At 42.0% G+C, this 14,386-nt stretch overlaps 1 protein-coding gene across 2 annotated transcripts in view; it reads right to left on the bottom strand.

The window, feature by feature from the left end:
• GRHL2 (grainyhead like transcription factor 2) overlaps positions 1-14,386 on the bottom strand; it is a 59,740-nt gene that overhangs the window by 28,538 nt on the left and 16,816 nt on the right. For both annotated transcript variants that reach the window (XM_084510576.1, XM_084510577.1), the window contains exons 5-8: positions 11,039-11,091; positions 8,031-8,184; positions 5,513-5,624; positions 1,592-1,686 (exon numbers count right to left, since the gene is read on the bottom strand). In XM_084510576.1, coding sequence (XP_084366702.1) covers positions 1,592-1,686; positions 5,513-5,624; positions 8,031-8,184; positions 11,039-11,091 — 414 coding nt within the window. The remainder of the gene's footprint in view (positions 1-1,591; positions 1,687-5,512; positions 5,625-8,030; positions 8,185-11,038; positions 11,092-14,386) is intronic.

Genomic DNA, 14,386 nt, shown 5'->3' with positions numbered 1-14,386 from the left:
GAGGTAATTGCTGGAGAAAAAGCTGCCTTCGGTGACGTGACTCCGAGTCCACAGCTTTCAAACACCGCAGGGGGATCCTATGGGAATCCCCACACTGTGTGCAACTGGTTATTTTATTAAAGCCTCCAACAAGAACAAGCATGTGTGTACGTGTACACGTGTGTGTGTGTGGTGGGGGAGTCTTCAGCAGGGTGACAAGCTTACCAGTACAACCTGATCTATGCTTGATAGCCCAATACCAAATAATGTTATGAATCCTCTTATTTTTATCAATACATTCTCAGTTCACAGTCCTAAAAGATCAGATACCTGATAACAACCCCCCAAAATAAATAAGCATAAGCCAACATACATTTTAATCACTGCTTCCTGCAGAAATACAAGTGACTCTCTTAAATTTCACCCCTGACTTTTTTTTTTTTTTAATTCCAGCAACAATAAGTCATTGTTTTAAAATCTTCCTATGCTGTATTTCTGGTGGTCATAGTGCAAACTGTTTCCTTAGTGCTTCTGTGAAGGCCCTCGTGAAAGTCCATCATGTTGGAGATGCCAAATGAACTGCCACATCCACTTAATGTGCATAATGACCACGTGCATGCAATGGTCATCTGTTGTGACTGCAGGGGACAACACACTGCTGTATTTTGAAACGGAATCACAGAGTAGGGGATATCCATATTTGAGATATCCTTGAATGTTGGGCATTTTGTATTCAACATGACAACAGTACGAGGAGTTTGTTCTGCTGGACAGTGTTGGCTGTTTGTTATTTCTAAGCCCCTGAAAGTCCTGCATTAGCCCCACTCATTTTACACCGCCTAATTTCTGTTTGCTTTCTGGAGGCAAACTTGTTCTCATAATTACCTGCAGCTTTTCATTTCTCCTGCACTGGGTCCATGCAGCTAAAACACTGCTACTCTTTTGATGCCTTTATCTATAAGGCACTTCTTAAGGTGCTCTGATGTCCTGGTTTATAACTTCACTACAGCAGTCACAGCCCTGAATGTAAAACCCCATGTCTGAGGGTATCTGACCATTTAAAAATAAAATTTTTTAAAATGCATCAGTTCTCAAAAATAAGCTCATTTCCCCTTGCAAGGACAGTCTGTGTAACACTATAGGAAAAAATGGCACAAACACAAGGAAAGACAGCCCAGCTTACAGAATATTGAGATGAGTATTACAAAATATGGAGATGTTAAAAGTGCAGAAAGGAAGATGCTAATTTAGAGAATGGGAAAATGTGCCTTGCAGTTGACACTGAGTTAACAAGTAGGAAAAATAACTTCTAATTTTTCTCACTAGTAAGAAACTCTGCTCTGAAAGCCCCACAGGTTTTCCTCAGAACCACATCTACCATTATTTGACAGTGACACAGACATGGCCACGACATCATCCTGACAGCTCTGACATACCAGAGCTTTTCTGGATGGCCAGAATCCCTGGTGTCAGAGAAGCACCATGGATTTGAGGAGACAGAGATCCCTCACCTCCAACTACCCTTCATATTATTTGTTTAATAGGAGAGAAGTGGAACAGTGACTGAGGATGGTACTTATAAAGTGATACCATCTGCATGGCTTTTCCTCACCTTCGCCTCCTCATTGACATCCCAAGTAAAGGACACAGCGTTGAACGCGATTTCTTCGATGTTCCCAATGGTGTTAAAACTCTCCTTGTAATCAGCTGTAAGAAACAACAAAAAACAAATCTCATGAAGTTTTGAACTACTGAAGTTATTAGTAAGCTTAACTGCAAAGAGGTACCTATACTGCAACTTGAGTTCATGTCTAATACTTTCCTAGCTAATGTTCTTGCAAAATACTGCTTGCTTTCAAAAAAGGAATCACTGTGACTGCACTGGAAAAGAGTGGGTTCATTAGTTTGGCCAAAAAATGGCCAAAATTGGAAAATTAACTAAAAGCCTTTTAAACATTTTTAAAAAATCTTGAAGGCTTGACATAAATAAATGACATTTTGGTAAAGCTAAAGAAGCTTTCTAGCAGGCTAACAGTTATCAGTGGAGGAAATAATCAGTAGGGTACATTTCTTGCCCAACAGTTTCAAACTTTCTTCAGAATTACTGCACTGGGGGCTGGATCTCTATTTAATAAAATAATTAAAACACAGAGATCCTTTCTCCAAAGTGTATCCGAGAGTAAAAGAGATAACAAAAATGTAAACAATTGTTAAATTGAATACAAAATCAGCACTCTCTTCTCACGTACTTCTCATGTACAGTTGATGTGGTGTTACCAAATAATTAAAATTACAGAAGGAATCAAAAGCAAGAGGGTGGAAGTTTGAATTTCAAAGACGATGAAAGCATTAAAAACAACAACAACAAACATTAAGAGGAGAAAAGGGGAGAAAAACATGTAAGGAAGATGATTTGTGGCTCTTTCTAATCGAAAAGCAAGGCAGGCCCACTTTTGCACTCCCTTTACCAGCCAGTTTAACACACTTTGTTCTCTTTGATGGCAGATTAAGAGAAACACCCCCTTTATAAGGAAGTAATAGCTGCTTGATTAAAGGAACTTCCAGATTCTTCAAGAAAATGCAGCAGCTTTCTCTAGGCCCTATGTATCTCCTTAGCATCCCTTGAGGGCTGCAACTGGACTCGGTGCCAAAGGACTGAGGTTAGATGATGCAGCAATCTCTGTCATTTCAACTTTTGCCCAAATCTGCGCTTCAGAAATATGCTGATTCTTAGCGTTGTATTCAGCTATAGAAAGAGGATGTTTTTGTATTCTACAAACGAGAGAACCGAATGGTTTTGATATGCATTTCCTTTGCCTTTCTGAAAATAACCTCTTGGTCTCTAAAAGTAATTTGTTGGCAATAAGTGCATTAAAAGCACTTTCAACAAAAACACTCCTGCAAGAAGAATGCTTTAGCACGAGAGATGTGCAGCTAGTACATTTTCTCTCATCTGAAGCACAGGGATGCTGGCATTTCACTGAGCAAGTGAAGCTGTGTTCCTGGTCTACCTGAGTGATTTGGGCTATGGTAGGAATCCAGAGGCACTTTAAGGTGATGCAGCAGCTGACCATGGTGTTTGCTGGCGGGCTTTCCATTCCCACCATGAACTCAGATCCCCTCTCTAACTGAAGTCATTGGCTTCACTCTCTAAATTCAGTGTGGGAATGCAAATGAGAGGAATTAGAAGACACAGAAGTGGTTTAATATGCATGTGCACACATCCACCCACCCCTTAAATTTATGATTCACCAGAAAGTGCCTCGTGTAACTGACTGCTGCATATGGGCGTGCTGTGTAGGTGCACTTTGGAAAGACATGAACAAGATGTCTTGTAAAGACACGTGTTTTCTTCTCATAAAAGGCTGTCAGATCCCAGCATCCCACCGACCTTCCCATTCCCTTCCCCCAAGACATGCCCCCGCTTCCTTAATTGCCATACACAAATCTCCTGGATTCTGTATGTGACGTGCTGCTGGAAAGCAGAATTCCTTTCCATTCCCCTTGATTTACGCATAATTAAAGAGAGATCCTTTGTAGATTAAAAAAGCGTTTACATCCAAGGATATTTGGAAGTTGTTAGCAGGACTGTTATTGTTCCTCGTCTGCTGCTGTGAGTTACCAGAAATAGAAACTTGGGGTTCTTTGGTATGCAAGAAAACAGCTCTACGGGAAATATTTCCTAGTTTGTTGGGTAAGCTCCATATTAAACGATGACAAATTTCAACATTAGGTGCTAATCACTTTCTTGCATTACATACCATTGTAGTAGGATTTTTATTGAGCACATAAATAATACAAACTTTCCTAGAAAATGCAGGGGTAAAACTCTGGAGCACAGTTAACCAATCTAAAGCACACACTCTCTATGTTCACGTTTGAAGCTGCTCCAGTATTTGTCAATTTATGGTACTGATCCTGAAAAATCAATATTTGACATAATCCAATATTGTATTCTTTATTCGATCTTATTAAAATAAAAAGCTAGTGACCCAGTATCACAACACAGCAGGGTGTCAGCAATATTTCTCATTTCTGCTGGTAAAAACAATCAAAGTGCCTCCTTCTTCACAAAAATCTATAGCAGCAAAAAGCCAAAAAGGCTATTCACAGATAGTTTTAAAGGAACCTAATACATACTTAACCCTCTATATGTTGATAGCGGGGGTGAGATCCCAAAGAACTACCAGCAGATATTGCCCCCTGAAGATGGGGCAGGTCTGATACACACCCCCGCACTTAGCAAGCCTCTCCCACAGCCTGCTTAAACACTCCCCAGGGAGCATCCTGGCATTTGCTGTCTCACTCATGGACAGCCAATTCTCCCTGCTAACTACAGGGGGTGTGGACATCCAGTCCTTCACAGGAGCTCGTCAAGCGTCTTGGGCTGAATTCTTAACCTAAAGGGAAATCTTCATCGAATCACACGGTGAGCGTGTTGGCACTGCCATGCAAGGAGCTCCCCAGCACACACCTTCGGAGGCATGAGTACTGCAAGCTTGCAGGGACTAGAAAGCCTTCAAAACAGCCTTCAAAAACAGCCCTGACATGACACTTTCACTCTTTTAATGTGTCATGAGAGGAGTCATTCGGGCTGGGGCCACTTTGGGACTGCTTCCCAGTGCTGGTGTTGTCACCCCTAAATTCCTGCAGTGCTCTCCTGGGTGCTATCAGGAGTCAGCCTGATCCCACCACTACCACCACCCCCTCTCATTCCTACCATTCAATGGTTTGGTTCCCTCAGGCGGTGAAAACAAGATAGACTTTGTCTGCTTTGGTCTGACTGGGATCGGCTGCAGATGGCTGCTGTGTAAACTGCCCGTGGGAGGGGAGAAGTGCTTGATGTCTAGACACTCCCACAGGCTTCGACTGCAGGCTCCTTGGCAGCAGGGACATGTTCTCCCTCTGCTCCAATCTCCCAAGCATGCAGATAGGGCGGCTGGGACTGAAATGGGCTTGTAAATACCTCAGGTGGGATGGCAGTGAGCAGGTCCCTCAGGATAGCACACCGGGGCTCGGGGTTTCTCCCTTGTTTCTCTCTGAAACCCGACAAGACTCAAAAAACGGGAGGTGTGGGAGTCCAGGGAGCTCATTTGCTGTCACCATCGTGATGGCATCTCAGCTCTCAGGATGGGCTTACACAACACTGGGGCTCTTGCAGCGACACAGCCCCAAAACACTCACATCTTCCTGGGCTGGAAAGCCTCCTGACTAGCTAACAGAACTGATACGTGGTCAAAGAATGGATCAACCTTTGAGAAACAAAAGGAAACAGACACTGCTGAGGAGGCACAGACATTGATTTCCCAGCAGCAGAAGAGGGAACACTAACAAATACACATGCAAGTAGAAGATTTTCTTTGCGACTACTTTGGACCATTCCTTCTGCATGGTCTGCTTCATAGACCATATATACAACACACACATACAAGCCATGCACACATTGCCAATGCATCCCACTGCATCCTTCTGCAAGGTACCAGGACTTTCCACACACTCTGCCATCTTCTCCAAAACGTCTTCTCATACGTACCAATGTCAAGGACCCTCTGCTTTGCTGTGTGTTGCCGAGAGTGCCAGTATTTCCAGTATTTCAGCTGCTCGTCTCTGTTTTTATCCTCACTAAAAACAACCATGACCACGCTCTAAGAAAATCAACAGCAGAAGGTGCATTAGTTAGTAGGTAATTAATAGGCAAAAACCACAAAAGTTAAACTCTCCCATATGCTTCTAATGCTGATCCACTCACTGCCCTCCCACAGCACTTGGATTGTAAAAGATTGTTGTTTTTTATTCCAGCCCAAGACTGGAATATTTCCTAGGAGAAATGCAGTTTTAGAGCAATGGTGGTGTTGTTATGAAGCTCTGGCTTCCTGGGTAAAGGCAGGACATTTTCAAAGAGCAGGTCAGCCATGGGTTTTCATGCATGGGTTAGTGGTGACAATGCCAGGGAGGAACAAGAACTTCAGAGGGAAGTCTCATGGGGCATCTTCGTGCTTTGGGGAGTTAAGAGAAGAACCCAATTTGTGTGGGTTACATGAATAATAACAGGTCCTGACAAAAAATGTAATAAGTAACTTGCTGCAAAAGCCAAAAACTCACACCATTTTTATTCCATAAAATAGAAGTATTTGAGCATAATTAATGAGTGGTGGCAATGTTGATGCTTTTCTTTATCTTCTTCCATGAATATACAGCTTTAGCGTGTAGTCCAAATACCCTTAGGAAGAGGGCTCTTGCATGCATGCATTCAATGATAAATTCAGTGTGAACATTTACTGAGCTTTTCAGTTTAAGTTCTGGATTCCCCTCATTTAAACCGCGTGTTTCAAAGGAAACAGATTGAAATTTTATGCAAAACTTCACATGAGTAATGGAGGCTTTTTCACAGAAGCCCCCTGCTGTAGTCAAGCAAAATTTAAAAAAAAAAATACAAAACGATAAAAAAAATGCTAGGTAACCTGCAAAGAAAAGAAATCGTGGAGGACAAAAAAATTAACTTGTGAACATCTTCTTTTGCTTCCATTCTTCCTTTAGCCCTGAGTCACCAGGTTCTTAAAAAATACCAACAAATTATTTGATAAGCAAGGAACTAGATCAGAATTGACATGCACGCTGGCTGGCCAGCAGGTGTGTGCTAGCTGCTCAGCTCATACACTCAGCAGGACTGGCAGCTCAGACTGTAGCTTTTCCATCAAGGGCAGCATTCATTTGGGTCTTTTTCCTCTAGGAACCACTTATGTGGAACTTGTAGAGGGTTGATACCTTCAAAACCTCTTGCCCCTCTGTCAGGTCTGAATGGAATTGGCAGTAAATTCATCGCTTGCTTGGGTGGGCGCCTGGCAAACACAACACAATCGTGAAAGTTGTGTGGGATTTCATGATCTTCTTTAAACCATACATCCACTGGAAGAAACGGTCTCATCTCTGCTTTACAGTTTCCATCTCTTCATCTGCCACGGCTTCAAAACTCATGTGGCTATGCAGTGAATCACTTGTGAGGATTGGTTTTCATCCAGATCAGTGAGCTCCCGATTCTTTTCCAGCTGTACTAGAGCTGGCACTACAAAGGGTGGCTGTTGGGTGCAGAGACTTTTCACCAGTAGGGAGGTCTTACATCAGCTTCAGCCAAAATGAAACTCCGTCATCAACCTCGTGTTCTTCAGAAACCAGGACAAAAATGAACCCCTGTTCAGGTTTACAAATCATTGCTTCTCTTTAAGAAGAGCATCTCCAAACTTATGACAGAAGCAGTTAGGTTGTCGTCTGCTTCACTGACATTGCTTTTCATTGGATTGTGCGACTAGAGTCACACCATTTTGAAGGGACTTCATTTCTTTGGATGGAAACACTTTTGCAACCTCATACATATGCAGCCCTTTCAGCTTCAGGGTGAACTTGGCAGGGCAGCGACTCTGAGGCTCATTGTTCAGTCCAAGGTTATGGGGATTAGGATTTGCTTACTTCAAAACATTACCAGGGAAATCAGGAGGCCTGCTCGCCAGGCAGATGTTGCTGAGCACCCAGCTCCAGCTCTATTTTCAGAATCCAAGATGCAAATCATCCATTTTGGTATACCAGGTGAATATCAAGTGAAATCTCACACTTACAGAGTTTTAAAATTGCTGTCACAAAGGATGGTGTGCAGTTCTTCACATTTTATCTGAAATGCTCTGGAGAGCACCTGCTGAAGTGCACGAGATGGACTTGCAGAGCAGATGTAGCAGTTTTCCTATTTTATTTTATTTTTATCAGGGCAATGATAAGTTCATCGATGTTGAGAGCGGTATCTGTGCGATCATTATTCTGTTAAACCATAAACTAAGGCAGATACATATGTAATCGATTAACTTATAACTCATTGATTAACCCCAGCATACTCGAGGCCACCAGCAACATCACTCTCCCACCTTTACACCAGGCATAAGCATAACCTTTTTCCGTCCTCTCCCACAAGAAAAAAAAAATAAATAAAAATAAAAAACCAACCAACCACAACTACATTTATCTGAAGAGCTCCGTTCCCATCAAGGAAAGAAGTTGGACTATACCCTGACTTTGCTGATGGGATGCCGGAAGCATTTGTTGTCACCCGTCTCGCTCAGGGTAATGGCGTAGAACTGTCCTTTGTTTAAATAGGTCATGGGCCCCTCCCCTTGCTTTTGGCGCAGGGATTTGGTAGCTTCTAGCGTGTACTGAAAAGTGCTGTTGAAAAGACAGGGAAAGAAATGGCAAGAATATCCACATCACTTTCTCTTTTTCTCTTTGTTTCCATTCATTGCATGTTGCGTACGGTAGGTACACATGGCGTTAAGGCATAGGAAGCAAATAACAAAATAAATAAATTTCCAGGAAAAGGACACGCAAGCACAGAAAAATACAATTTTCCTTTTTTCAAGTTCATTAGATCTGGAGATTGAGCACAAAACTATCTGGACTGTGAGTCTCTTGGATCATAGGCCACAGCTTTACTTACTCTGGAAAGAAGCATCACAAAGAACAAGGCTGTGCACCCCACAGCAAGTGCCACGTGCTAGGAAGGAACACGGCATAATTTACAGTATTACAGGGAAATCATCTGCCTCCACAGACATTTAAACTTAGTAGTGCCACAGAAAAAAAACAGCTCAGGAAGAACAGAACAAAACTTGCTGCAAAAGATGCACATGGAGAACAGAAAGTGCAGCTGCTGCTCTCAGCACAGGGCAGAGAAGCAACACAAACAGGAGGGACAGAAAGTTAATTTCCTTGCAGACAACATGCTATCAAGGTTTTTACATGTCTTCTCCAAATTAACCAGAAGAAAACAGTCAGATTTAGTTGGGTTCTGCAATTAAGCAACCTCCCCTGGAAAAAATATAAGAATTAGAGAAAAGGGAGGGCTTGCCCTTGTGCCCGAAGTGAGATTGTAGAGAAGACCCTCCCTCACAGGAGATCTTTTCATCTTTAGGAGCAGAACATGAGCTATGAAAAGTTTAAAGCCCTATTAACAAGTGAACTGCTAGCTGAACACAGTTCCCACAGAGCCTCTTCCAGCCGCCTCCTCCAGTGATGGGCTTGAATAATAATCCAATAAAAACCGTGCCCGCAGCTCCTCACATTCTCTTAAATGGAAAATAATGTTAACCCTGCAGAATAAATCTTGTCTTCAAACTGCATTTGGCCACATTCCTGATCAATTCTTTTTTAACTCAACAAGGCACTTGCAGGATGTCCCCACAAACTAAGGACACGGGGGAAGCATTTTCACAGAGGTCCCAATTCAGCACAGTATTTAAATGGTGCTGGAGAAGAACCAAAAAAATGAATACGTTGCTCTAAAATAAGTGCAACCTTAACTTTCCAGTTCAAACAAATACTTTGGATCATCATAACACTGCCACAGCAATATGGAAAAAAGGGAAAGAGAAAACATTTTTAACTATCCAGCGGAGGGGAAGCACTTAATAATTATTATTAAGCATGCATAATAATAATATTTTTTAAATATCCATGAAGAGAGGGTGGAAGTAAAAATGCTCTGGTCCACTCTTTCTGTCCAAAGGAAGAAAATTCAGACAGTTTACCATTAACCAAAAATGAAGGCAATTTCTACGAGCTTCTAAAAGCTTAATCTAGCTTATAAATGGAAATGTGTGTGTTTCAGAAAGACTTCACAGAACGTAAAGCCCAGACATGCTGCACCTGGCCAGTTTTGCTGTCTCCGTGTGGTACCACTTGGGAAGTTCCTTCTTGTTCCCAGCTGGCAATCGGAGTACACAGGAGGACCGCTATTAGCCTTAAAACTTAGTTCAGTCACTCATTATAATGCTTCAGTCACTGATTATAATGCTATTCTGAATCTCACCACAGGTACTAAAGCCCCATGTAGTTAAGGAATCTTGTATCAGGTCTTCAATTACTTTCACATTCACCACTTGCTCTTTTTCAATCCAAACCTTTCATTTCCGAGCACTTACCACTTCCACACAATTCCCAGGAAAGACATATTTTGCTTTTCTTAGCGTAGATTTGGAGGTTACCTTCTAAAGTGGACCTGGGTCACAGCACAAAAGACTTAATGTCTGAGAACCATTGCTTCAAAATCCAATTTTTTAAATATCCAGTGTAAGTGAGCACTTTTTATTAAAGACCTTAATGACTCTTTTAATATTGCTCAGAAAAAAAAGACCAGGCTGTTAGAAACCTCCACTCCAGAAGCAATCATATGGCTACTCCAGGAAAAAAAAAATGCAGGCATGTTCGTGTTTCTAAAATGAGAGTCATCTCTCAGATATAAACAGAACTATTCACAAGATTAAAACTAAGCATTAGCTTATAAATTTTACTGATAGCAATCTTCAGCAGTTAAATGACTATGCTTTCTTTGCCCATTCTGTGCATTCATTTTTCTGTGCTTAGCAGAGAGGATAATAATCCTTTCGAATTTCAGTTTCTAATTTTTTTTCAAAAATCCTTGAAATCTTTTTTTTTTTCTTTTTTTTGCATGATTTGTAAGAAATGTTTTACTTGTATTATTTTGTAGGTAAACATGAAGAATGTCAAAAAGCGGTATAAAAAGACAGAGGGTTTCCCAGAAAGCCTACAAGGAGTACCTAGGAAAGCTGGAAGGAAAAACATAAAGCCATATTTCATAAAGCCATATTTCATAAAGCCAAATTTCATAAAGCCAAATTTCATAAGGTTAGTGGAGCCAGTTCAGCCATCCTGAACGTTTGGGCTGTGCATCCTGCTGTCCTGAGAGATGGGAAAGATCTTCCCTGACACAGCTGTCAGAGCTCTGCCCTGTTACCTGGGGGGGCTTCTCTTAACAGCTTTAATCTCACATAACTCAAGAGGAGTTACAACCCAAAACAGTGCTGGGAAAACATAATAGATGAAGATACAAACCCATCAGATTTGAAAGGTAACACACAGAGGAGGATAAGGGGAGAGCCGTGCTGGTCAGTGTCAAGTGAGGCCTGCAGGTGCCTCGGGGTGACAAGAGGGAGGGTGGGAGCCCCTCCTAGATACATTCTTATGTGATGCCAGCCAAAACATTTCAAAGTTTATGCCATACCTTGTTTGTTCGTAAATATATTCCTCAGCCCCCACTGACACACTGCGATACTTCTGAAAAATGAAAACAGCAATTATGTATAGTTTGATGCAAACAGAATTAAAAGACCAATAAGAGCAAAATTGTGCTTGTTTAAGGACGCTTCAGAAGAAACCATCAGCCATTTAAAACTAAAAGCCCTAAAAATTGAGGTGGAGTGTCCATGGTCTTTATGCTGGAATTGATAGAGATAGTTCATTTATACCAAGCTTTTAGTTTTTCATAACCTAAGAGCTCCAGGAATGTAGCTGAAACACACCTTGTGCATTGTTGTACTCCCTGCCTGCATATTAGCCTATTCTAAAGCAAGCCTGTAAATGCACATCCCATCTCAAAGACAAGCAGACTTTCTAAAGAAATCCAAGTTTTCCTACTGATTTCCCAGCTATTTTGTTTTGTTTTGCCTTATTTAAAATTATGTGTGTGGACAGAGGTCCTTAAGGCCTATAGTGAAATGTTGATAAAACTTACCATATGCCTGTTTTGAGTAAGTGTGGTGATGCTGGCTAAGACTTTGATCAAGGGTCTGAAGCACCCTGAGGAGAGCTGGGACTGCTCAGCCTGGAGAAGAGGAGGCCCAGGGGATCTCATCACTGTCTGTACATCTCTGACAGATCCAGGCTGTGTGCAGTGGTGCCCAGTGCCAGGACAGGAGGCCTTGGGCACAACCTGGCCCCCAGGAGGCTCCCCCTGAGCACCAGGAGCCCTTCTGTGCTGTGCGGGTGACGGAGCCCTGGCACAGGCTGCCCAGAGGCTGTGGGGTCTCCTCCTTGGAGCCCTTCAGCAGCCGCCTGGACGTGGTGCTGGGCACCCTGCTCTGGGTGTCCCTGCTTGGGCACGGGTGGCACCGGCTGGCTCCAGAGGGCCCTGCCAGCCTCAGCCACTCTGGGAGTGTGTGAAAGTATTTCACCTTCAATATACCATTCTGTTGGAGTGAAATGCACACTTTACTAGATGAAAGAGACCAAGAGTCGCTCTTCACAAGGTGAAAACACACCTATCGAAGCTATCAAAAATTATATCAAGAGGTGAATTTCTCAAAAATGAAGTCTTATTGCAAGGATTTTTAGCCTGCCTGCCTCTGCATACAAGCCCATTTGTACTCTATTACACAAGCCTTGCATTTTCTTCTTTGCTTGCCTTTTGCCTGAAACACATTTTTAGCGATTCTCATTCCCTGATGGATCATTACATTTAATCTCCAGGATTTATTTTGTGATCACCACTCATCAATAAAAAGCTGTTTCATTTCCAGAAGCCTCAAGTCAGGTCATCTTTAAACAATTTTTAATTCCACCTTGTGTGTAACTGTGCCACAATAAATACCCCGTAAGATACTAGTGAAGTGCAAAGGCAATGTGTACCAGTTAGGAGGATTTCCTGAAGATTAGAAGTCACAGATTAATGCACATCAGAATATATAAGCTAAATACTGTAAGAAATCTAACCTCTGATGGGGTCTCGTGGGAGGTGTTCCTGCCCATGGCAGGGGGGTTGGAATTAGATGATCATTAAGGTCCCTTCCAACATTCAATTTACTTACCTATCCTTGAAAATTTTGTCCTACATTATAAAGGACTCATAAATTAATCACAGCTAAATAAGAAAACAAAAGAGATGAGAAAGGTATGTTTACATTCCTAAAATTGTACCGAAAGCACACAACACACATCAACCAAGGCATCCACTACCACAGGGATCTATAAAAACTCGGCGCTCCTTCAGTATAACAGAACTGAGTCACTCAGTAAACATCTTAAGACTATTTCAAACACTACAGTATTTAGGAATACTTTTTTTTCTAAGTAAAAGTATTCTAAAATACTTCTTATTTCTAAATACTGCAGTATTTAGAAATGCAGTGGTTGAGAACAAATGAAGGGACAGGCGAAGTGTTTCTGCAGCAAGGTGGGAAAGCTCCCCCTGCTCCCCTGGGTCACATATATGTGAACATTTTGGGCTGGGAGGCTGCTAGCAGCAGTACTAAGCTCACCTATATTTCAAGCAGCTACAGATGGGGACCTAGTTAAAGCTCATTTGCCTGTACAGAGGTGAGGTGAAGACACAGAGGAGAGAATGCCACCTGAAAATTCATTCCCCCCACTTTTGCTCTTAGGTTTGAGCTGCCTATTTCTCCACAGGCTGCAGAGAAAGCCTAGGTGGCAAGTATCATACTCTGTTTTAAAAGATTAACAGTAATTTTAAAAGATTTTTTTAAATAAATTTAAAATGACAGATGCCATATAAACAGAGTTTGGGATGCAAGGACAGAAAACAGATGTAAGTTCCCATTTTACCCACCAGGCTGAACAACTTTGCACTTTAGACACAGCACTGTGAGCAGCACAGACTGTCTGTGTGGGTAGCTTCCAGCAGCAGGTCCCCTCAGGAACCAGCATGGTGGTGGACCTGCTCAGCTGCAGCTCCGCAGGGAAAGCTGTGTGCACGTTATCAGCAGACTTCCATAAAAAGTCATTGACCAGTAACAAAGAAAAATAGCTGAAATACCGTGATTTGCTGATGCACAACTGTGTTTCTAATCCCAGGTTTGATTTTCCTGATTTTGCAATGGCAAGCTGGAATTCCCTCATTAATTATTCATTTAGTTGACCTAGAAATGTTTCTAGATCTTAAAATGGATTTCACTTTCAGACGGCTTGATCTACAATGCTTGTGTGGGGACAACTTACTTTTCTACCGTAGGCATACAAAAACACACCAAATTTCTCATACATTCAGTAAGAGCCACCTACCCTTAATGTGGCTTGTCTTGTGCTTTTGTTTGTTACTTGTACAATTTCACAGAGGAGGAGGAGAAAATCCGAGGAGAGCTTTACCACCTAAGATGTCTAATTACTTGCAGAGGCACTGTCAGCCTTAAATAATTTTTACCTTTCTACAGTTCTGACTTGTATGCATTATTTTGCTGCAGGCAAAAGCAGCCAGAGGTACTTCTTTCCCTGCCTGTTAACTTCTCCATTCCCCTCCAGCCAATTCATTCTACTAGTTTAGCTCGCTTGCATGTGTTGCAGAGCAGTGCCTGGTGCAACAGACAGCTCCTGAATAAATTAGGTTTATCCAGCAGCACAGACTGGCACTGCTCATTTGCACTTTGAGGAGAACATCAGGAATTTCCCAGTTACAAATGGCTGCTGTTTCTTACTGCTCTGAATAGGTCTGAAGGCAGATCTAGTTAATGGACAACAGATCTTTCAGAATGGCAACTATCCTCTACTTGCTTCAATATCCCTGAAGACAAAAGATCACTGTTACCGTCCGAGTTTGGAATAAACAACTTTAAAAATGTTT

The sequence above is a fragment of the Aythya ferina genome (genome assembly GCF_964211825.1).
Source record: "Aythya ferina genome assembly, chromosome: 2".
NCBI classification, from domain to species: Eukaryota; Metazoa; Chordata; class Aves; order Anseriformes; family Anatidae; genus Aythya; species Aythya ferina.
This window is presented reverse-complemented; position numbering and strand designations above follow the sequence as displayed.